The sequence below is a fragment of the Ciconia boyciana genome, chromosome 2 (assembly GCF_034638445.1).
Source record: "Ciconia boyciana chromosome 2, ASM3463844v1, whole genome shotgun sequence".
In the NCBI taxonomy this organism is placed as follows: Eukaryota; Metazoa; Chordata; class Aves; order Ciconiiformes; family Ciconiidae; genus Ciconia; species Ciconia boyciana.
The window spans coordinates 106,438,906-106,463,486 of record NC_132935.1 but is presented as its reverse complement, the minus strand read 5'-3'; the positions used below and the strand labels follow the sequence as shown (position 1 = coordinate 106,463,486).

At 41.5% G+C, this 24,581-nt stretch overlaps 1 protein-coding gene and 1 long non-coding RNA gene across 4 annotated transcripts in view; one reads left to right on the top strand and one right to left on the bottom strand.

Annotated features, from left to right (window-relative positions):
- Window positions 1–1,727: 1,727 nt before the first annotated feature.
- Window positions 1,728–18,943, bottom strand: LOC140648067 (uncharacterized). 2 transcript variants are annotated; one of them, XR_012041083.1, is made up of 4 exons: window positions 18,764–18,943; window positions 17,600–17,910; window positions 13,875–14,140; window positions 1,728–2,063 (listed from the first exon to the last, which is right to left on the bottom strand). It is a non-coding gene; the product is annotated as an uncharacterized lncRNA (long non-coding RNA). The 2 variants fall into 2 exon arrangements; XR_012041082.1 differs by lacking the exon at window positions 1,728–2,063 and having other exon boundaries at window positions 10,607–14,140.
- Window positions 18,337–24,581, top strand: part of LOC140648066 (solute carrier family 12 member 7-like) — a 69,304-nt gene continuing 63,059 nt past the window's right edge. Inside the window, exon 1 of one of the 2 annotated variants that reach the window (XM_072853445.1) lies at window positions 18,337–18,588. In XM_072853445.1, the coding sequence (XP_072709546.1) occupies window positions 18,468–18,588 (121 nt within the window). In that variant the 5' untranslated portion in view covers window positions 18,337–18,467. The remainder of the gene's footprint in view (window positions 18,589–24,581) is intronic. The other variant, XM_072853446.1, reaches the window with a different exon arrangement.

The following is a 24,581-nucleotide window of genomic DNA, read 5'->3' as shown; positions in this document are numbered from 1 at the left end:
AGTCTTCTAGCACACCTTGGGGTCATGAGGTACTCAGAGAAGGTAGTGACACAGAATGCGGAAAATGTTGCTCAGGCATTTTCTGCTAAAAGGGCGGAAAATCAGGTTCTGGAATAAGACATGGGTGGAAACAGTCTCGCAGTGATGGGAAAAGATAGCAGCAGAGCAGGACAAAATGAGGAAAGGGACACATACACTCGAACAATATTCCTGAGCATATTGCTGGACAGCAACTAGCAATACTCTTTGAAAACAAATGAAGCTGGCCCAGACGTTTGGAAAGTGTGGGCAGACCATTCTGGTGGCACACCAAGGTACAAAATTGCTTGAAATAAGAATGGGAGATTCAGGAAGACATGAGCTAATGACTGCAGACTGTGATCAAAGGAGAAATAGGCAGGTTATGCCTGAAGTTCATGATTATACCAAAGCTCACAGGTGAAGTTTTGCATGGTAGGTAATGGGGGGAGGGGGGAAATTGAGAAGATCTGTTCTTCCAGGCTCTTTACATGATGTTTGTTACACATTCAAAAAGCAGCATTGGTGAAACCTCCCTCCCCTCCTCTGCCACATGTGGGGTGCACCCTCAACCAGAGTTTGGCCTGCTTTAAAGGGTGAGCAAAGTCACAGAGGAGTGGATGGGAATGCCAATACACTGAAGACTCAGGACATCTGAGGAGTTCATTTTGCAGTGGGCACTGAGTTCTGATAGATTAGCCCAGGAGATAGTGCACAATGTGCTTGTTGGCTTCAGTGCCAGAAGGCTTCCTGGTTTTAAGGTGGACAGCGTGCCAGGTAATAGCATGGAGTTACAACCTATCAAGGGATGGGGGGCGGGGGGGAAATCACTCTGTTCTATAACAATTTGCCACTTATAGGGCAAGTTTTGTTCATCCTTAAGACAAATAAGTATTAAAGGCACCAGTGAATTCTGGTTGATCACCACTTGTCCTCTAACTGTAGGTATAAATTCCATTCTATTCTGTTCTTGCAGAGCAGCCAGAGATGACGGAATGGATTCTCTGTTATGCTCTGTGAGATACTGTTTCTTTGGCTAAGCATCTTCAGTGATATGTTTCTGTGGTTGTAGGACATGGCTTACAAAATACATTAACATTTAGACTACTACTGGTAAAGCCCATGTGATTTTAATCTATTGAGATTCAAGTTCTAAGGCCAGGCACAGTGGTTGCTCAACAGCTTGTGCAGTCTTCAAAGCAGATGAGCCCAATGCTAGAATGAACAAATTCAAAAGACTGTTCATGTCACATTGTCCTAATGACTTTCTATTTGTTGTGCAGCATAGTAGGATTGTGGCCGGACTTCTGACATTTACAGGGCAGCAGATTCCTGCTAGCAGAAGACAGCTGTATTGTTTGAAGACACAGGGAGCCCCAGGACAAATTCCTCACTTTTAGTACTGGAATGAGAGAAGAGAGACAGTTGCACTCAACTAGCAATCCTGCGAAATGCTTTAGTTTTGCTGCTAAGGGTAGTAACGCTAGGTGGAGTACACGTTACTATAGGGGTCTGGGCCTTCTCAGGGCTGAAAAACCCAGGCTCGCAGGAGGAGAACCGTATGTTGTACAGAACTCCTTATGAGACGCTAGTGGGCAATCTGAGCCTGAAGGGCTTGTAAAAGACCACATGAGCCTGAATTTCAAGGTAAGTTTCACTCAGAGAACGTGGGTTGTCGGGAAACACCTTCTACCCACAGCTGTCCAGGAGCTTACAGCAACTTGTAAGACTAATAATAGTTGAGTTGAAAGCTTGTGTTTCCTTATCCTTAGGTTGATGTTACAAATGAAAAGCAGAAGACTAAGGCTGAAATAAAGACTGTACTGTTAGACCATGATTACCGTGGAAGCAGCAAGACCCAGACTTTGGGATGCAGCCTACAGACACATGGTCTTAGAGACCACAGCTATGGCTGAAAGACCAAGGGTACAAAAGAAAACAGTGGGAGTTCTGCAGAGCTGAAGACCATGGTTATTATTGGGCACAGAGGAGTAGCAGGCAAGGTGCAGAGCTTAAGAGTGCTGGTGTTGCAGATGATTCTCGGCCTGGCAAAACAGAAAACACTGTTACAACAAAGACTGCTCATTAGTAAAGCTAAACAGTTTCTGCATTATTATGAGCATCTTGCTAGAGAGTGTTTATGGCAACCACAAGTCCTGCAAGTGCAAACTGCTTTTCTGAGTCTGCTGGGCAGTGGACGTGTCCTGCTAGGGCAGAAGAGGATCCCCTGGAAGTGACATCCTTGATACTGCACTCGCCCTATAGAACAAGGGGCTGTGCCCATTGTGAACAAGTTCACAATGAGGATGTCTGCCAGGAGGGGCCACTGGCAGCCCACCCAAGTTCTGAGGGGGCATTTGAAAGCACAATGTTACCTCTACACCCAAATGTAGCAGAGGAGGTAGAGCCAGAGGCATCCATGGAGGATGTGCAGCAATGGTAATGGCACATCCAGGGGTTTGGAGCTAGGCAATATGTAGAAGAATACAGATTTGTTAATTTAGGCCAGGTATCACTACAAGAACTGTATGAGATGTTTGTTTTAAGCACTCATGCCAGCTGTTAGAACCTGGTGATTATGCTCAGCTCCATCTTGAAGCTGTCAGCGTGCACAACCCTTTATATTCTCCCACTATTAATTTAAGCAATGTGAAAGCAGAGAGAATTTTAGACTGCATCAGTACTGTCCTACAGAGTAAATGAGAGCTGTGGTTTTGATCAGACTTTCCTCTTTGCTATCATTACTATAAAAGGAGTTGGGAGCATAGGACACAGAACCTTACAGTCTATCTGCCATTCTAAAATCATAGACAAAAAGTGGTACTATTTAATTGATCTAAATAATGGTAACAATAACCTCTGTTTTGCTGGGAGTCTCACAGGACTTAGCGTGGTGAGGGATCTGACAGATGTACAATTGTTAATTGGTGCAAAAGAGCTGCCTCACAAGCTGGGGTGGTCTGTGCACAGGAAGGTCATACTGAGTGACATCGCCTTGGCTGAAGACCTGCCACATGTTATAGATACATCATCTTCCTATTTGAGGGGAAAAAATTTTGGGGTACTTTTAAGCCGAGTGATCACCATAGATATTCCAAGACCTCCTTCCTCCTTTCACATGATCAAACTTATCACAGTGTTAAGGATGTCAGAAAGTTATTTAAGGGCGAGAAACTTTGGTGCTGTATTTGTCACAGGTGGTGTAATCACGTCCATAACTGTACATATTGCTAGCTCTGCTTGTCACATGACTGTGAAGTTAACATGGATGTGACAGTAAGGTGCCCCAGCTGCAGACTGATGTGCAGGTCTGGGAATGTTTGCATTGCACAAGGCCCTGGCTACTAAAAACCAAATTGTTTATTTGGCTATTAATTTTTGTGAGAAATGCAAAGCCTGCGTGGAAGGCATCACAGATGTAAAAGCTGGAAGAGTGGAATGTGCTATGGATAGATCTGTAATCTAAACAAGCACCTGTGCTTCATGCCCATGTTCAAAAAGCTAGAGGCAGGGAAGGGCTATGTTGATGACATAAAGTGTATGCAGAAAACAGGAGTATATGTCCCAAATGACATTTTTGCCATGGAGTTAGCAGCAGAACCACAGTAGGATGCTGCCCTCCCACCCACCCCACCCACAGCTTCTAGTTTGCGAAGAAGCTTGCAGACTTCTTAGCCAGCACCAAATTGCTCACACTTATGGTCCCCACCTACACATTCTCCCAAAGTTGGCATTTTTGTTCTGTTTTTCCATTTTAGTATCACCCTCTTAGATTGCTATTATGACTGCTAATATTACATCAGCTGAACAGTGTAAAAAATCTGTGGACAGTCACAGTGGTCTTGCAACAGCGTCAGACAGCAATCACTAAGGAAGAACGGGAACGGTGTACACAGTTCAGTGGTTTAGGAAGGAAGAGGATGGCAGTGCACTAACTTGCTCCAGCAGCTAGAATGAGGTGAGACATGAACCAGACGTGGATAAAGCCCAGCCAGAGGAGACAAAAAAATCAAGATGGACAGAGATATGATTTTTCAGTTACAGCCAAGAATACATTTGGTGAAGCTGGCATGTTCCAATGAAATTAGCCTGGTATCATCTAGTAGAGTAGTGGGGTTTTGTAGGGTGGGAAAGGTAAATAGAAACAGCAAAGATGGTACAGGGCTGGCCTGGCAGACTACGTACAAAGAGAGAGGGGTATGTCTGTGTTGAGTTCTTGTGGAACAGTGGCATGCAGTGGACTGATCTAGAAACAGCTACAAATACAGAATATGCTAGCAGAAAGAAGAAGCAGCAGGCCACACAGGTGAATGTGGGCAGTGAACCCCTCTGGTTGCAGCCATACTCTATGGACCACCTCTACTGTTTGGTTTTGCTCAAAATTCAGCCCTGTGAAGAAGTCATATAAAGAAACAAGTTCCAGAGCTTGAGCTGTGACTAAGGGTCAAATGACACTGAGGAGGGCTGAAAAAGAGCTTTTAGCCTTGCAAAAAAGTGGTGGAATCTACATGTTCCAGGAATACCAGGGGAAGGGCATAGATGTAACCCTGCACTGAACTCCAGAGGGACCACGTGATAGTTACAGCTGCAACTTTTCTCCCTCTCTTCCCTGACCTCATTCAGATCAAGGCTGCATCTATTCCCTGGCTTTTCCAGGTTTCCCATTCTTTCAGCTAGACAGGAAGTCACCCATTTCTGTCCATTCAAGCCCAAACAGATTGTATAGATTTATGACAATTGGTTCCTCCCAGTCTCTTCCTATGTAATCTTTCTCATGGGCAGTTTATTCCACCTATGTTCCATTTTTCTCTTGTCCAGTTGTGAGGACAGGTCTTCTCCACAAAGTTTGTGTTTAAAGGGGGATCTTGCAGCAGTTTCTGAGCTAATTGAGCAATTTCTGACTCCTTTCTCTGATATGAGTTGCTGCTGCCTATTTCCTTGGCTTTGACAGGATGAACAATCAACTCTGGCTAAGGAGGTATTCAGTCTCCTTGTTCTAATCCTATAGGAATTATAATGACATTCATATATCAGGGTGTATATATATACGCATATATGTATATATATGTATATATACACACTTTATACAGTATACACACACTTTATAAACTATATACATATATATATCAGGCAATAAATCCTACAGTAACAGTCATTTTACGTATTTAAGCCCTTAATATTAAAAGGAAAAACGTATTCTTACAGGCAACAGAATCTCTAGAGTGGGATTGACGTTAAGACATTTATTCTCTCCAGATAAATGTTTTGCATGTAGTGGAGTGATGAGCTGAAATAGTGGAAAGTGCTCTTTACAAGAACAGTACATCTCTACAGAATTTTAAGATTTTAACATTAAAGTTTTAACTACCTTATCTATACTTTTAAATTTTGACACCATTTCTCAGAGATGTGATTCCCTCCACCACATTCCTACATAAAGGTATAACCAGCTAAAAGAATATTCTGCAAGTATGACTTTTTCTGTTTAGGATCCTCTCCTAAGTGATTGCCAGCCAAAGTATTCTTTTGCCAGTATAGGCTGCATCTCCATCAGGAAGACCTGACTGAGATAGATAGCTCTATGGACATATAGATTAGAAAAAATAAAATCTAAAGTCCCTTTCACTATGCTCCCCCTGCATCCCTCCAGTTTACATAAAATGAATCTGCTTCCAGACATTTAAAAATAATTGGTAAAGAAACTATTCCCAAATAAAACAAAAAATGATCACTAGGTAGATGGACAGATAAATCAAGATGATAGCTTCTTGTTATGTGCAAAAATGGCTGCACACTTCAAAGAAAAGTAGTAGGAACAGGGATGGCTGTACAGATTTTTAAATCCATGAAGTTTAAGTTTACAGGGGAATTTACTGGATTTTGCCCAGATTGATGTACTTCAGAAGCCTGTACTTCATTTCCCCCAGGATTAAGCCAATAGTTCTTTGTCTGGTTCTGGCATCCAATCAGTGATTTTCTGCTAGATTAATTGCTCTTTAGTACCCTACATTATCTACCTGCAAAACTAGTCTCATACTGTAATCTGGTCATCTCATGCTCTTCTTAATAGAAAATAGACTAACTGTCTTACTCTGAGCCATTTTCTTCACTTCCTGGAACAAACACTTCTGTGAGTCTTTTCTACACTTGTTTAAATATGCAGGCATCAATTCCTGCATTTTGAATTCCGATTCCAATACTGCTTTGTCTTCTGTCACATGCCATTATTGGCACATCAAAAACTTATTTTTAAGACCCACCACAACTTCATGTAACTCTTCCTCTAAATTACTCTGCTCGCCTGAGAATTTTCACTCGTTACTCATTCTACCCATTGGAATGCCTTTATTTTTAATGACTGACTGACTTTTTTTTACAATCCTGGCAAACAAATGTTTGCTTTACTGTGCGACAGGAAGCAGATCACATTTCTGCTGATCACATTTTCTGATGAAAACAGTGTTGGTAACACAGGGCTGTTTCAGTTATTGCTGAGCAGTGCTTACACAGAGTCAAGGCCTTTTCTGCTTCTCAGACTGCCCCACCAGTGAGTAGGCTGGGGGTGCACAAGAAGTTGTTGGGAAGGGGACACAGCAGGGACAGCTGACCCCAACTGAGCAAAGGGATATTCCACACCATATGACGCCACGCTCAGCAATACAAGCTGGGGGGAGAAGGAGGAAGGGGGGATGTTCAGAGTTATGGTGTTTGCCTTCCCAAGTAACTGCTGGCACGATGAAGCCCTGCTTGCCTGGGGATGGCTGAACATCTGCCTGCCGATGGAAAGTAGTGAATGATTTCCAAAAGAAACCCCTTTGCATTGGTGACAGAATGACAGTTTTTATCATTTTTCTCAAAATATAAGGACAGTAGAGTTGCGTAAGAGATGGCAGCTTGATCATAACACCTGCCTTTACTGGAAATAAAGATGTTGGACTGAATGAAGAAAGATACTCGGGGATGAGAGAGGCAAAGCAAGGCTGTCCAGGTGGTGATTGTATTGTCCCAGTCTTAACAGATGCAAAAAATATACGTGTCCACTAATAGCTTTAAGATTGTTTTATATAGTTATTTAGTACAATAAAGATAATTTCATTAGGTGCCGTGGATTCAAAAACATTCAGTTGATACAAGTATTCTGTAACCTGTTCTTTCCTAATTCTGGCCAAAGTTGCCATAGGTGTTTAATTTTGCTAGGCATTAGCAGACCCTTTCATTTCAAATGAAAGCTGAAGTACACAAGTATTGAATATTTAATTTTCTGACTGTTGGTTGGGCTTCCTTTTACTGCTAGTAGGCTATTTTCTTGTTACTACTTAAGTCCTTTGCTAGCATTATTCATTTTGCACACTAGCCTTAATTGAATCCTGTTTCTAGGAGCAAGTTGGTGGCAGCATATATGACTTTCTCATAATTTTGTTAATTAAATTACAGCTGATTTCAGTTATATCAGCTTTGGTTGATTTATTTCCAGTTCCATATTCCTTAAAACTCTTAAGTGATATTTTAAACAAAAAGTGATATTTTAAACTAATTTTATTCTTTCTTTTATTAATCCTTTCTCTATAGTCCTACTCCTTCTATTAACATTTATTGATTTATTCTGTTGAAACATTTAATAAGGTGCCCCCAATGTGTCATTGCTGAAATCTATGATAATATACCATGGCAGCTCAGATGCATCAATATGGCAGTATCATCTATTTTTTCTGTCAGTGTCAGTTCTGAAAAGCTCTTCTGCGAATCCACATTTGCAAAGACTTTCAGACTAAATCCAATAAGCTACAGAAAACTATACCTTTTTCCCTTTCAAGGCAAACTATTTTTAAGATATCACCACCAAGTAAAGACACAAAAATAATTTTGTTTATTAGTTTCACTGTAGCACACTCTGAGGAATAGTGGAGAAGGTGGAGAGCACCCAGCCCCTGTGTAGGAGAAGATTACCAGCCAGAATAATAGATGCTTTCTACTTAGCTATGTTAAAAAAAAAAAAAAAAAAAAAAAAAAAGATAAAAACATGAGCATTCTAGTTCCCAGTTGAGAACTAATGACCTGGAACTTTCCTGGCTGTATGCACTGAGGGACCAGACTCTCTATATCCATGGCTTACTCAGTCTGACTTCAGAAAACCACTGCCATGTGTACTGCCTAGCTAGGGAAAACAATACCCTTCTGTTTATGCTGTAAGAGTTCAAAACTTAAAAAAAGGGAAAAACTTGAAAGTTCAAAATTAAGCATCATTTCCTTGGCTGAGGCCATCTTCTTGGCTGCAAAACACATGATATTTCATGAAGAGTTACAAGGCTTTGCTCAGCCCCCAGCCCTTTCATACAGTTTCCTGAACTTCCATTTAGAGAACAGTTCAAGATGTAATGTCCTAAATGATGGTGCAACCCAAATCAGGACTTGCCTTTGCATTACAGCATAGGCATTTATTCCTGCAAGGCAAAATTGGCTGATGTTTAGAGCTTATCTCTAAAGAAAAGCTGTGAGAACAGGTTGTTTTAAAGATGTAGACAGCTTTTCTAAAAACAACTAGCATCTTTTAGTCAGTTAGCTTGCAGCACGTAGTCTCTAGATAAGTATGATCAAAGTCCATATTGGAGGCACAGCCTAGCCCATTTTCCTGGAATCCACCACGGCTGTGTTTGTCACTGAATTACAGTTAAATTTGGAAAAAAATAAAATCTCTTCCAAAACCTGGCTCTTGTTTCCATGCTCTTTGGTCACCAAAAGATGTCATTTCAGCACCAGTTGTCTCCCTGCTTCAAACTTGGGTGAAAAATTCCATTCAGTTCTTGGTTGGAAAGGTGCTGTTTAATCATGTTTTACTTCCTCAGGCTACTCTGATAGCCACTGCCCAACTGTACTCCACTGGATGATAGTATACAATATGGGGACACTGAGTCATGATTAAAAAAAAAAAAAAGAAATGATCCACAGAGATTATGTATTCTCAACTATTATAAAAATTATGATTTTTAAAAAAAGTAAATCTAATACAGATATGAGTTTTTACATTTATTTAGTTGAACACAATTATACAAAGGGAATAAAATTATGTTAATTAGTATTTCAGCATGACAAGACGTATTATAATTTTAGTCAATAATCAAATTTGAAGCTGTAAGTGTAGCCATTGCAATAGGTTATAGAAAGACCTCATTTAGATTAGCAGTTTTCTATCAGTTTGCAAGCTCATTAAGTTGGCTAGCTTTCCTGATACACAAAAGATATTTGCTCTCTTTATTGAGAAATAATTGGGCAGTTTGTTACTACAGTTCATAGAACTTCTGTTTCCATCTTTGTTTTACAACCCTCCAATAATGGAAAGATAGCACCTGAGGAAAAACGCTAGGAAACTCTGCCTCTAGTTGGAATACCAAAAGGTGAACCTAGCAGAATCTCCTTATAAGCAAAGAGAGAGATAGATTTACAGTTATGTTTGTGTGTGTTTTCAACTTGACTTTATCACAGATGTTAGCAGAGAAGCATAGGAAAATTAAAAGGAAAAAAGATAAACTATAACTAACATCTGGAGGGTTTAATTTCAGCATTTTGGAAGCAATTTTTTTTTTTTTTTTTAATCCTCTAGTCATTATCATCTACAGAAGATGTAAAATGGATAGATTTACTGTGTCACTCCTAACCACGCCTGTGAAGTCTCTATGTAAGTGAAATATTCTCAGTTGATAGTGATGGACAAGTTACAAGATAATGTCCAACTAAGATGAATCCTTGATATTATTTTTAAAAAAGTAAACTGGCATAATTTATGGAGGGAAAAGGAAAATTGCCACCAGCTGATTATGACAAATGCTCCAATCTTTTAAAGAGCCAATTATAAACAATAATGAACTACGTTAAGGCCATGTTCCTTGGCTTTTAATACAAAACATGGGAGGAATTCAGGTGCCTGTGTCCAAGATGGCAATAGAGAAGACATACTTTCCTGCTAACACTGTTAAGTGCCTTGCTTGATTCAATCAATATCTGATTTTCAATTTCCAAAATTTCCTTAATGCTGGTATTTGAGCACCTTCACACATGAAGAATCAGCCTGTTAGCATAGATTCATTGCAATTCAGACAAAGCAGAGAAACACCTAATTTTTCCCATGTCCTCTGAGGGGCCCCATCCAGCAGACATATTGAAGAATATGGTGTATAACAGTCAAAAGTTAGTTAATTAAAAACAGAAGGAGAAGTGCCTACTCTTAGCACAACAACCTGTTATTTAGAGCACTCCTCCAGGTGGATTCTAAACATTTATTGCCTGAGGGGATTCAACTGTACTATTCCCATATCCCAAAATAATATCCTTAATGAGTATGCAAGAAGACACTCCCTACCCTTTCTACTGAAACCATAGTACTGTCCAGCAGAGAACTCACTCTTCTGAGGGAGTGCATTATCAGAGAACCAGACAGTGCTCCTGCTCCGTGATGAGGGGTTCTCACTAGGCAGAAGGGACTCCCAGAGTTGAATTGAGCATAGTTTCCCTTCAGAAGAAAAGCAATGCAATTGGATTATGCAGGGTTTTTTTCTGCGAAGTACTCTATGTCAGCAGAATAATAAAACACAGTTAAAGCAAAGTAGTATTAAAGCAAAGGTAATATTAACTTCTATTGTATTATCTTAATGTTTTTACCTGCCATTCATTTGATAAGGTATTGCTGTTTAAAGAACTCTTCGTATTTTTCTAATATGCTTCTACATTGTCCTCACTTATTGGGTGTTATGAAAATTGTTTCACAATTCATTTAAACCTTGGCAATGATTAACCTGCAATCCTAATGTTGCAAGTCAGTATCCCTGTGTCTGCTCGCAGATGCCATTGAGAGGATGGAGAGGCTATTCATTTTGGCAGAGGATGAGTTCATGAGGCACAATTGCTTTAAATACTTCCATGATGAGTGAAGTTTTCCCTCCCCCAGTGCAGTGGTTTAGCAATGACAAAGAGGAACGGGTGCATGTGAAAGGTATGCTAGCATATTAAGTGAACATGTTGGTGTTCCTACCTTAATCCTGCAGAGAGGTTTGCACTGCAGTTTTTTTAGTCAGTAAGAGTAGTTTATTTCACCACTTCTCTAACTAACAAAACTAGCTCCAGCTGGCACATACTGTGCAGTCAGAAAAATCTACTATGCATATTCTAAGGGTGCACCTCCACAGTTTTGGCATCTTTTCCATACCACAGTCTCTCAGCTCAAGGTATATGTGAAACACTACATCAAGTGGACAAGGAACAAAATCACCCTAGTGCTACAATGAATTGAACTGCTGTCTTTTGAAAGAACAAGCCCTATGTGAATGGATCAATATTTAATGCAGAGGCCAAAGAAAACCAACTTTCCATTAGGAATTTTGGCATTGTCTCAAAAATACTCTATCTGTAGCTGCTTGCAAACATGTCAAAGTGGCATGCCAAACAAGCTAAAAGACACAAAACCATAGCTTTATGCCTTTCATTCCTGAAATTAAACAAAAACAAACAAACCCAACAAATTATACCTTTGTACATTAATGGCTGTAGGAGCTTAACTGTCCAAGGAGGCATCAATGTCCCAACCCACTGAGCCACGCAAGCTGAGCATGAGTCAACAACTGTTAACAACTTCAGAGAGTTGTAACAAAAAGATGAAAAATTCCAAGATGCACTGCATGCATTAGCTTCTCTTAAGAAGAAAAGCTACCTAGAGAATAAATAGAAGTACAAACAATAGTATGAAAAGTGCAGTGAGACAGACTGAGGACACACTATGTTTGTTCTGTGACATATCATTAAAGAAAACACAGAGAGGGAAAGGATGGGAAAGTTAATTCTGCAAGTGAGACTGAACAATGCAACAAGGATGAACAGAAATGATAGCTCGTAGAGCTCTAAGACAGTAGTGCTGTTATATGTACCATAACACAGGCTTGGCCTTTTTCTTAGGGGATATGGCTCTCATTCTGTTTTATCACCAGAAAAGATGGGACCTGTTGCAATTAATATTCCTTTAGTGTTTCCTATATGGCGTGGAAAACCACAGGAGGTAGGTCTCATGATGTCCCCACACCACACAATACTGACAAGGAGAGGTAAAAGTAGAAGGGAGAGATCAGATGTAGAGGCTGAAGGCAACAGATAATATACCAAGCTTTCTAGTTCCCTTCTATTTTTCTGTTTTGTTAAAAAGCAAATTCTGTTGTGCCTAGTTAATGTCAGCTAGCGGTTGCATTTGTACAGAATCAGAAAGAAGTAGTTTGTGAAGGACCTCTGGAGGTCATTTAGCACAGCCTCTTACACTAAAGGAAACCTTCAAGGGTAGATCAAGTTACTCACAGCCTCATCCAGACAAGCATCAAGGAACAGTCAGGACTGAATGCTGCCTTTGGGAGAGAATCCAAGCACAGTAACAAGGCTAGCAGGGCAGGAGCTTCACCAGCTAGGGACCGGTTCCACAGTACCCAAGTGAGGCAAGCAGGCCAGGTTCTAGATCAACAAAGCCCACGGTGAAGCATAGCTGTGATGGAACTGGAGGCAAGTACACCTATGGCATAGATCAGACAGGGACAGAAGGCCTGAACTTAAATGGAGCCCCTTGGCCCAAGGGCAGAGGGTGTGCAGGTAGAAGTGTCTCAGGTGAGGCTGGTCAGTGCAATTAAGGTCTGTTAGTGCACTCCGAGTCCTGACAGCAAGTTTTAGATATCATTAAGAATGGAGAAGAATGGAAGCAATAGCCTTCTTTGCTAGGTTTCTTCATAAATGAGGACACTAAACTAGAATAAGATCACTCCCCAAAAAGAGGAATTTCAGCTCTGCTGGTTGGAAAAAATTAATCTCAAGTTTCAAAAGAAATTTGCCTAGTGTGGCATTTTCAACAATCCTTGTGGACAATTCAGCAACTTTATATGGCATTCCTGGAGTTAAAACACATCACGTGGTTTCTTTGCATCTATTTCTTCCATAACTTCTAATCATTGACTATTGGTGCTGGTCCTTGGGATAATCGGATCCCCTTATCTTTTGAGGGTTTTGTCAGCTAATGGCGTCTCCTTGTATGCCTGCTATGTCTTGCACTTCGGAAACTTTCTCTGTTGACCACTCTCATTACTGTCTAGAAAGGCAGAATCCCTATTCCAGGCTCCAGTGTCAGAGAGGTCCACGTGAAAAACACTGCATTGGCTAAGCCAGGTAAACACACACCTTTTCGCTTTGCTGCTTATCCATCTGATCTTTTCAACAAAATAGACAATATGCAGGTTTTCATACAGTAAACTGAAGCCACAAATTTAAGAAATGCTGCTGTCTGTCATAGCACCTTAGGAGTCTACCCAGCCTTATGGACTAAAAAGCACCATAAACCATCACCATGTAAACTAATGACAGGATAAAGTGACCCAACTCAGTCTGAGGATTTCTACAAAGCTCAGCCATGGAAAGCTTTATCAAACCAATAAAACTCTTGAGTTTTGCTCTTATTACAGAAGCCACAGGAGTTTACTGGAAGATAAAATTATGTCATGCAAAGCCTGCCCATGAGCCAACAGCATTGGTCTGCTAAAAACTCAAGTAGAATCAAAATATGTATGTGCATTTAATGCAAAGAGACTCATTAAAGGATTACAAAGCAAATCTCAGTCTTCTTAGAAACCTGTATTGTGATATCAGCACATGCTCTGGCATATCATTAGTCAGCATGCTGGCACTGTAACCATATGTGACACCCCTAATTTCCCCAGCCTTCAATCAGGTGAGATTCATATACCTTCTGAATGGAGTTGTTGAATCCAGTTGTGTTCTGAGCCTTTTATAAGCAAAAATAGTTGCCACTAGTTTTGCAAATACTGTTCAATAATTATACATACCCAGTTTTTTGTGATGGTATCCTAACATGCTTCATACTGTGGTAGATACAGCTTTCTAAATCATTCCAGGAAAGGATCCTCCAGAATGTTCTCTATCAATGATTTTGTTGTTTAGAAAGAATGAGGAATCAACCATGCTGCCAGATGCCATATCTTGGTAGCATTCCACCTTCATACCAGTATGTGCTCTTCTGGAAGCTCTGCATGCTCTGACCCTGGAAGACTGCAGCCAACTTCTTTCATAACAGAGAGGTCATACAGGATTTCTGGAGCAAAACAAAAAATCCACAAAACAGTGTGATTGCACCACTGTGGTCTTGTTCAGCCTGCCTAAAAAGTGCCAGTTCACTACTTGCATTGACTATGTTGGCAATGACTAATTTAATCATGTTTTCATAGGCTTCCATTTCCATATGCTCTGAAGGCAAGATAGACACACAATCTGACACTTTGCTTCAGGTCTGTCTTAATGATCACCACAGATATGAAAAGCTACTGCAGCATCTCTGCAGATATGCCCTAGGCATGAGCACTTGGGCAACGGAAACTCTCTGGCTCTCACAAAGTTAGAGTCCATTGCGATGTGCTAACCTGAACTGTGTTCTAGAAGACAGTGATAACAGACTGTAAGGAATCAGGTGATAGCAGGTTGTGATGCCCCTCTCCTCTCGTTGAGGAGAGACAAGTAGTCAACAAACTAAGTCTTAGAACAGTACCACTTGGCATGGTGCACAGAACTCTGGGAAACACTTGTTTGTACCCAGGAAATAAAAAGCACAGTGTAGCTGGCTTGCATTTTGGTCACAGTATGAGACAGAAATATTTGAAAAGTCAGGAAGGTCTGGCAAAGGTCAGACTGCAAAAGTGTCACACTCAACGTGGGTTACACTGTTTCCTTTTTGGAGTTATCGCTTCCCAAGATAAATGTTCACTTCTTGCAGTCCTGATCCTCAGATGTATTTATGGCTGCATTATAATGCCTTTATCTGTTCGATTCAGATTACAAACATTTCCCCCCATTACTTATTATTGCAATCATTGTCACCCACAGACTTTACTAGCAAATCTAAATGGCTGATGAAAAAAGTGTCAGAGCAAATCCTAATCTTCCTTGCTCCCTGTCTTACATTTCACTATCTTTCTGCCTCTGCTAACAGCTTGAGATCTGTCAGGAAGCAGTTTTGAAATATATGGAAGGTATATGGAGTTAATTCCATAAAAATTTCCAACCAAATTTCAGCTGGTACCAAATCAAATGCCTTGGCTATTTTCATGTGGGCTGTAACACTAGAACAACTTTAACTGTTCAGACATGTTATCTTGTCCCCCAAAATTTATATATCACGATCATCTTTCCTCAAAACAAAATTATCGAGCCAGTTGGCTCAATTTTCCTGAATCACTCTTCTTCCTCTTTTTAGGTATTGATGACTTAATATTGATAAGGACAATCATTCACTTTTTTTGAATTTTCCAAATTTTTCAAGATTTCTAAAAATTTAACATTCCTGAGTCAGAGAAGTCACTAGCTAGCTTATTTTCAGTTTCATGTACATACTGCATTAGTCCTGATCACTTGAAAATGGGTAAGATTTTTATTGTCAGTCACATAGACTATGATGCACGTATTAAGCATTTTTCTTTCCTTCTTTGCTATTTCTGATTTTACATTTTTTCCTGTGACAGTAATTGTATTTTTTTATTATTTCTAGTGATTTATTTCTAATATCTCAATAACATCAAAGACAATACAAGTTTTTAAAGTATTGGTGTCTTAGTGACATCATTAATTTCCTTAGGCAGATGTCTCGTTTTAAATCATAACATATTCATCATTAGCATTAATTTAATCCTTTTTCTATTCTCAGTATGTAAACTAGCTTCATTATACTTTCACACCTCTTCATGTGTTCTGGGTGGGGGTTTTTTGGGGACGAGCACTCAGTAGAATATTTACCCCCCAAATCCATTTTTGTTAACAAGAGGAATGCCTTGTGAAGGTCCATCTCGATATATCTGGTTGAACTGGTGGTGTAGCTGCTGCATTCCCATCTTGCCAAACAGAAAGATGGTGATGTTCCAGAGTTCTGTGTTTTCAGTGAATGTCACAAACTGAAAGCTTTTGCTTTTTTATTTTTTTTTTTAGCAAAACACTAATGTAATGTTATGATTCTAGCGTTGTGCTTTTTAGACACAGATCTATATAATGTCTTAATCTTATTCTACTTTTGCTCTTTTTTATTTCTTATTCCTAGAAGGGTACCATCAGAGTATTCTGTTATTAAACGTGGAATGTATCACAACACTACTTATCTCATGCTATTTGACGGGAAATGACAATAAATCAACATAAGAAGTGAGTTACTTTTCCCAGTCCCAGGTCCTCATTATGCAAAAAATTTAAGAGGCTCACAAATCACAGCTCTCAGATTACAGGGTGTCCCTGTAATGGGGGACAACCCACAACCCTGTATGAATTTACCATCCTTGCTCCACAGGACTGCACCTATTTTTCATCAGATGGCTCTCCATGGTTATGACAGAGGAAATAGAAGAGAGTTGGAAGAGGATCATTCAAAAGTTTTTTGGTCCAAAGCTTCTCTTTCTTTGGCTATTGGCTATTTTAGACAAAAAGTTCATATCAGGTTGAAGTAAAATTCAAGGCTGCAGTCCTAATTTCTCCCCGCTCAACCTTTTGTGCATGCAGTATGATACTGTATGATACAGTTTTCATCCTTATTGCACATGAGTTTCTTTCAATAGACTTCTCAAGGCACCAGTACTTAAAAAATTATCAGCTATTATTTAAAATTTTCTTCTCAATGCTCATATGATCCCATGCCTTATACATTGCATGCTGTTCAGTCCTTGTTTTGAAGAGAATTGTTATTTTTTGTTTATGTTTTAAAATTACATTTACTATTCTAATTTATCATTGTATCTAGTTGCTTAGTACCATTAATTTTGATAATAGTCTGTACCATGACAAAATAAGCTTTAACATTAAAAGTGCCCCAAAATATCCTTGCCTCTGCAGGTAACATCATTAACATATTGGAAATCTGCTATCACTAGCAAAGATACCATTCCAGTCACTTTCTTGAGCTTGGAAAAAGGCAGAGGGAGGATGAAGAGACACATCCCCAACCGAGAAACTCCTTTTTCATGCAGCCACCATTCTCGTTACTGTAGTTACACCATAGTTTGAATGGGGGTGGAACTGGAAGCCCATACCAGATATCAAAATGTTACCATGCCTCTCTCCCTCTCCTTTTCTTGCTGCTCTACCACCTCCACATCCACCATTTCACTGCCACCTTTGATGGCCAGAATCACTTTCCCCACCCCCTTGAAGGTCTCTATGCTGTGGGACAGACTGTAGTGTTAGGTAGACATCTTCCATCCCACTGAGGTATGGGACCCACAAACCCCCCAGAGTTCCCTTCCAAAAGGCATAGATACAGACTGATGTGAATAGAGTCTTTCTGCTCTATTCTAGCACTTTGCTGGGTAGGTAGAATAGCAGGAGACAAGAAAAAGGCCCTTGGCTTCCAAGTCTGTTGTCTCTACTTTTGGAGGGGAGATGCTACAACCTCCTCTGGGAAGGAAGTTTAAGGCAACCAAGAGCTACAGCTCATCACTACTGCTGCTTCATTAATATTTAATTTGATACACTGCCCATCCACTCATTCATTGACTCTGCTTCCCTTCAGGTCAGAGCTTACATGCTGACTCCAACCTGAACCACAGGGCCTTCAGCGGTCCCCTGCAACCCATGGCTGCTGTGTAGGAGAGCAGATTTCTGGGAACCATCGTCATATCCTGGTAGTCCCAAGGGACAAAGTGGAGTTTCTCCTCCACTTGTCCAAAAGGTGACCCGCAAAGATCCTGCTTGGGCCTTCTGGATGCTGCCATCCCTTTAGAGACCTGGAGGATCAGGGCCCTACAGCCTGGCTCTGGTTTCCTTTGGAAGACACTTTCTGTCTGCTGGGATCTGAGGACCAGCAGCCTGGTGGTCCTAGTGCTGCGAGGGTATCTGCAAGGCAAGGTTGGAGAAAGAGAGGAAGCATTTTTTGTGCCCAACAGCCATAGCTGAAACCCAATAAAACCACCCAGGGCGTCTCACACATTAAGACACAGGCGCACACCCTTCCGGGCTGTTTCCCGAATGGGACTAGCCCGACTCACGGCAGACGCTTCTCCCCGCCAACGCCCCAGCGTTCCTCTCCCCCTCCGCGGGAGAGCAAAACCTCCCACCGACCTGCCTCGGTTCCGAGCTGGGAAGTTGCATGTATGTGAATCAGAGCTAGTCATAGCACCCCTTCCTCTTTTTCCTCCTTCTCCTCCTCCCTGCCCTCGGGGAGGCCGCCGCCCGCGTCCCCGGGCCCCTGCCTCTTACTTCGGAGCTGCGGCCGCAGCACCGTCACTCAGGCGGTGAGGGGGCGGGGGCGGGAGGGGGCGGGGGCCGGCACCGAGCCACCGCCCCCTGCTGCGTGAGGAAATGGCTCTCACGTGAGAGAGGCGGCAGCGCCGGGCTTACCCTGCCCGCTGCCCTAGGAGGAGGCGCCAGCGGGTCTCGGGGCCGTCTGCGCCATGCCGACCAGCTTCACGGTGGTGCCGGTGGAGGCGCAGGGCGAGGAGCGGGGGCCGGCGGAGCGGGATGGGCAGCGGCAGGAGGAGGAGGAAGAAGACGACGAGAGGGACCGGGGCTCCGGTGAGAGAGGGGTGAGCGGGGAGGTGCCGGAGGGCAGCGCCTGAGGACAGCGCTGGCGCTTTGTGTGCGGGGGAGCGGGGCCGCCGCGTGGGGCGGGCCGGCTCGCCGCCGGAGGGCCCCTGTAGTCTGTGGAGAGGCCGCATCGCCTCTCCGCAGCGGGCGGTGCCGGGGCTACCTGTCCAGGTGGAGAAGTGCGCCTCGGGAGAGGGCGGAAGTCCGGCGCCTGGGGTGGCTGAGAGCTTGTTTCTCTTTGTTTCCGTAAGCCGTCGCCGCTGGCCGAAAGGAGGAAGTGCACCCGGGCGGCTCCCGCCGCGGGAGCGGAGCAGCCCGGGGGTGGGCGCGGCGCCTGCCCGGGGCGGCGTGGGTCGGCCAGTCTGCCTGCCTCCCGCTTGCAAGGGGGAGCGGGCGTGACCAGTGCCGCTGGCTGTTCAACAGGCAGGCGTAAAAGCCCTGTTTGAAAGCCAAGTCCTGCTGGAGCTCACTAGAGAGAGAGGTAGGAGAGTGGTGTGGAGGAGAGCACAGTCTTAACCTGGCTTGCTCCAGGTGTTTGCCCAGCCGTGTGCTTTTGCACCAGCAACCGTGTCTTGGGTTAAGTAAGTGTTTGCTACCTGCTGGCGTGATGTTAGGAGCCTTGCCTCCTGCTGGGCCTCGCCCCTCAAGCACCTGGGGAAGCGGAATCAAGCCTGAGGTGGAGTTTGGGCATCACGAGTGAGGGTCTGGTCAGGGCAGCCTCTTCTGCAGCGGGATGAGTATTTGTTTACAACCGGTGGTGGGGAAACGAGTGCTTTTCTCACTCGGATGATAAGGCACTGCTGGGGAAGCAATAACTCTTCCTTCCTTTGGCTCAGAAGCCCTTAACACTTCGTCTTTCTGAAGCGTGTTGCAGCGGCAATACCAAGTATGGTGCTTGGATCACTGCTAGCACTATGAGAGCTAGTTGGATCTTGCACGTTATTTTGGACACTGTGTCACAATCAATACTCATTCTTAATGGTTTTTTTTTTTTAGATGTTAGATGATCACAGGTGAAAAGATGGGGTTTTGTAAAAGGCAGTTCCTCATAATGGTGGCTTCTCCTTTTTGTGGTATAAATCACAGATAAATAAGGCTAATACTATGTGATGTGGGATGTGAATATAAAGAGATGAAAACAGATATTTGACGAACTTAATGTATTTACATTATTTTAATTTCTTTTTGCGTAAAGATTCTTTAGGAAGATGATCCAGTAAAACACCAAACTGATAAAGTTGGGTTGTTTTCTCCCAGAGCTTTCTCCCCTCAAACCCCTACCTATAAAAGATATATATGACATGTAGTTGTGTTTCCTTTGGTGTATTCAAGCAATGAGCAAGTGTTCTAATAACTGTCACTGTTTTTCCAAACTAAATGGAATAAAAAAACCAAAATAGTATAAACCGTGGCAACAGTTTGTCTCCTGTACTGGATGTCATGCGGACAGCAGTACAGCGTTAATGTGTTTGGGCAGTTTTCCTTATGGTAGAAGAGCTAGTCAGAAAGGCGTTTTGAAATACTGAACATGCATATCGGCATAGTTAGACAGGAGTTGTTAGACCATGCGTATATATGAAGCATCTGGAAGGCTTGGAACATTTGGAAATCTTGGGAGGGTGAAGGGAGGAGTGGAACTGGCACTCTTGTAGTAGCTTACTTCTAACCTTTAGGGTTATGATTTAAAAAAAAAATAATAATTCTTCATGCAATTAAGTAGAATTTGTGTGGACTAGCAGTTACATCTGCAAAATATGTTTAAATTATCTACTCTTCTAGATCTATATCACTTGAGCAGATGAATTTATGTATGACTTTCCTGTTAATGTGCCTGTTAAATAGGGAGTAGAGAGGAAAACACTGAAAAGAGAAGGCATTGACTTAGAAACAAGGTATAGTCAGAGAGCTCCGACTTCATTAAGAGATTAAATGCTATACTCGGATACAGAGGTTCGGGAAATGAACAACATACTTAATGTTGCCCCAGGTATTATATGGATGTTTGTGGTATGTAAACCTGCAATGCATAAAATTGTTAACTTAATGCTGTGTAATCAAATAATTCTCCTTGACTCAATCTTCTGAAAAACTTTAAAGAATTCTAAAATATTAGTACAGCTAAAAGCTGTTGTAGTTAAGCCCATCTAAAAGCCTGCTACTCGGAGAAGGAGTGCTTGCCTTTCTCCCTGATCCAGCCTTGACAAAAAGGCTAGAGAGTAAAAACATTTCCTTCCCTGCCCTCCTCCACATCCTTGGGTTCCCTTCCTTTTTCCTGCACTTGACCTTGCTGCTCATCAGACACTTCACTGGGCTGGTTCAACGTGCTAAACTGGCAGATAACTAAACTGCTGCAGAGGGAAAAACATGCTTCCCCTGTTTTGGAGTTGAGGTGAGTGAGTACTGCAAAAAGTCTGAGAGGGGCTGGAGTTGGGGGGGAGGGAGTAAAGCTGAGAGCAGAGCTGGAAGTAAAAAAAGGAGAATAGGAACTTCCCCTTTGGCTCACCCTTAGCCTATAGAGCTCAGCATATAATTTTATTCCAGTTGTTCAGGAATCTAGAATTTTATCAGTTTTGGTTGAATTGTCTGGCTTAAAAGCCAAGTAGTTGTTCTGGAATTTCCTTGACTGCACTAGTACCTTGGTTTTTTTTTTTTTTTTAAAAAAACCCACCAAAACAAAACCAACCAACCACCCCCCTGCCCCCCCCCCCCAAAAAAAAAAAAAAAAAACCAAAACAAAACCAAACCAAACACCAAGCAAACAAGCAAAACCAACAAAAAACATCCACCAAACCCACAACACTGTTTTTTGGAGGGAAGCAGGCTGTATAATGTTTAGCCATTAGATCACCAATAAAGTAGTTCTGGTATCTTATTAGCAAGGCACTTATAAATTATTCTGTGTGTTTATCCCGTTTTACACATTCTTATGTGATGCTCATCTGTGATAGTGGAGTAAGCTGGGATGCTCTTACTCTATGCTCTTCAATCGTTCATAATCATCTGAAATTCTATAGCCTTGTATTTTCTGGTTATGTGACACCCTCACATGTGTGAAGGAGAGGAAGACTTGGGTGAGTGGCTATTTGGCTGGATTATAGCACTGGCCAAAGTAGTACTTCAGAAGAGCAGGGAGGCAGAGTGGAAATTAATGCTTGGATTGAACAATACAGTTGAGGGTCAGAGCCTGCTGACTCAACTATGCATGAAGTAGCAGAAGGCATATGTGCCTGTGTCTTTTAATGTGTTTATAATATACTACAAGGGAAGGGTAGTCAGGAAATAGTAACTGGTTCAAGAAGAGAAGGAAACATGAGTTTGTTGTAAGCTGTAATGGATGAAGTTTTATCAGAAATTCTGGCTTGATTTGTGTGGGGTTTTTTGTTTTCTTCACACGTATCAGTAGTGACTGTCTATTAGATAGACCTGTCAAAACTTTGTAAAGTTGATCAAATCTCTGTTTTCATTAGCAGCTCTGCATGTCAGGTGTTTCAAAGCATAACTAGTATTTTAAACATCCCATAGTATTATTTACCTAGCCACAGCGGTGTCTTTTTTAGAAACCAATATGAGAACTACTCCTACAAAATCTTTTTAAATTGAAGACCCTCAAATACAAAGAATATCAATGACAGACCTGGTCAAGAAGTCATCACATAAAAGCACAAATGCTGTGAATTTCTGTAAAATGCGAATTCCTGGAAAACCAGGAAATAGTTGTGGCAGGTGTGTGTCTATATATATATATATATATGCAATGGAGGGAAGACAGGCTAATCTCACTGAGATGTCTAGTATATTTTCAGTGAGCTTCTGCTCAAACACAGAACCAGTCTGTAGTTCAGAACTTACTGTACAGAAAAAAACAGTATTACATGTTCTCCTTCATCCCATTGCAGTTTGTCCAGTTTTCTGTATCATGAAAAAATGCAAACTGATGTCTTTTTTTTTTTTTCATTTCCACAGGTTAGTTATCCCTCTCTGCCCTGTTCATGTGCTTAGCCAGTAGTGTGCACAGTGTTTCCAGTACTGACTGAAGGCTCAGGTCTAGGGATATGCATGGGAGCATGGGCTGGCAAATATGAGATAGTTTTCCACATGCTGTTCCAGGCTCCAACAACTTGTGGGCCAGAAAAAGATGAGCCTTCTATGGAACTGGATTAATTTCTCATTTTTTTTGTGAGTTTAGATTAAGTTCTAAATTTGTTTGTATTCTAAATACACTCAGTGAATTTCTCTTCCATTCTCTTGTGCAGTCAGGAATTAACATATGTTTTTGGTACCTCAGAAACTGTGGCAGTAAGATCTGCTGCTCAAAGACAGATTACCTCTTGTTTGTTTCTTTTCTGATCCAGTCATCAGATTAAAGGCATCAAATCATGTTAATACTCATCAGGTCCCTCTCCAGATCACTCAAGATTTTTATAAACCTCGTCCCATCTTAACCCTATGACCTTTTTTCCAAACTGAAGACTCTTATTTAGTAATTCTTTACATGGAAGCTATTCCATACTTACTGTTCTACTTTATGTCTTTGAACTTTTTCTACTTGTGTTCATTTTGAAATGGGGGAAGTTCCAGAATTGCACATGATAATCAAGTTGTGAACAAACAGTGGGGTTTGGGTTGTTTCTTTTTTCATAACTTTGTCTAATACAGACTTTTTTCCTTTTCATTCCCAATGTTCAGGCTGTGGTTTGAAAAGTGATTATTGAACTAGTGTTTTTATGAAAGAATCATAACCAAAGTGTCTCATTCATGAGAGGTAATAATCACTTGGAGACCAACTGGTTTAGGATTGTTTTTCTTTGTGTATGTATATATCTACTCTTAAATTTCTACATCGACTTTTGTCTGTTGGTTTAACATTCATTTAGTCTTGGAGATCTGCAGCTCTCCACAGTTGGCCTGTGCCTTGACTATCCTAAATAACTTGAAATAGTTTCAAACTGTCACATTTCTGGTCCCCCCATGTTTTTTATTTTTGTTGCTGTTTTTTATTAATTTGTGGAACAGCATGTGTCCCAGCAGAACTTCAACGACCATCTCCATCTCTAAGAGTAGACCATGTTTGTCTTCTATTTTCTTACTCGGTTATTTGCCTGTGGCTTATCTAATATATTCTTTTTTTATTCTGTGGCTGCTTTATTTCCTTAAGTATATTCAGAGAAGGACTTCAAAAGTCTTTTGGAGATCTTGGCAGACTGTATAAATTAGGTTTCCATTATCCATGTGCTTGTTGATTCTTTAAAAAAATTCTTATAGGCATGTGAGACAGAATCTCCTTTTACAGAAGCCACATTAGTTGTCCACCCCCACCACCCCAATGTCCTATTGTATAATACAATGCTGGAATGGAAAATATTATTTCTGGTTGCAGATAAATGCATACCTGACATTTGATCACAGGCATGGGAGTTACACACAGGGATTTTCTTTGCTCTGAGGGGCGTTGGCTGTCCAGGTCAACTCCTGATGTATCCCCAGCTCTGCCAAGGTGCTCTTATTGATCCTTTCATGGTTTAATATAGCTACAAGAGAGCTATATTAAACCTATATTCCAGGGGAGGTTTAGACTGGATATTAGGAAATTTTACTTCACTGAAAGGGTTATCAAGCATTGGAACAGGCTGCCCAGGGAAGTGGTTGAGTCGCCATCCCTGGAGGTATTTGAAAGACGTTTGGATGAGGTGCTTAGGGACATGGTATCGTGGTGGTCTTGGCAGTGCTAGGTTAACAGTTGGACTCGATGACCTTAAAGGTCTTTTCCAGCCTATATGATTCTGTGATACATGTATCATTGTGAATATAAGTGTTTCTGTTAGCTATTGATAACCCGAAGGGAAACTGGGACAAATAAAGGAGGCAGAGTTAAGGATAATAAACTAAACTTCACCGTGGAGTAAGTGGTCACTTTAAACATTTCTTTTAGACTGTTGCAGTTTTGACCTTTTTTGTGAAGGAGAGGATCTTAATGCTTGAAA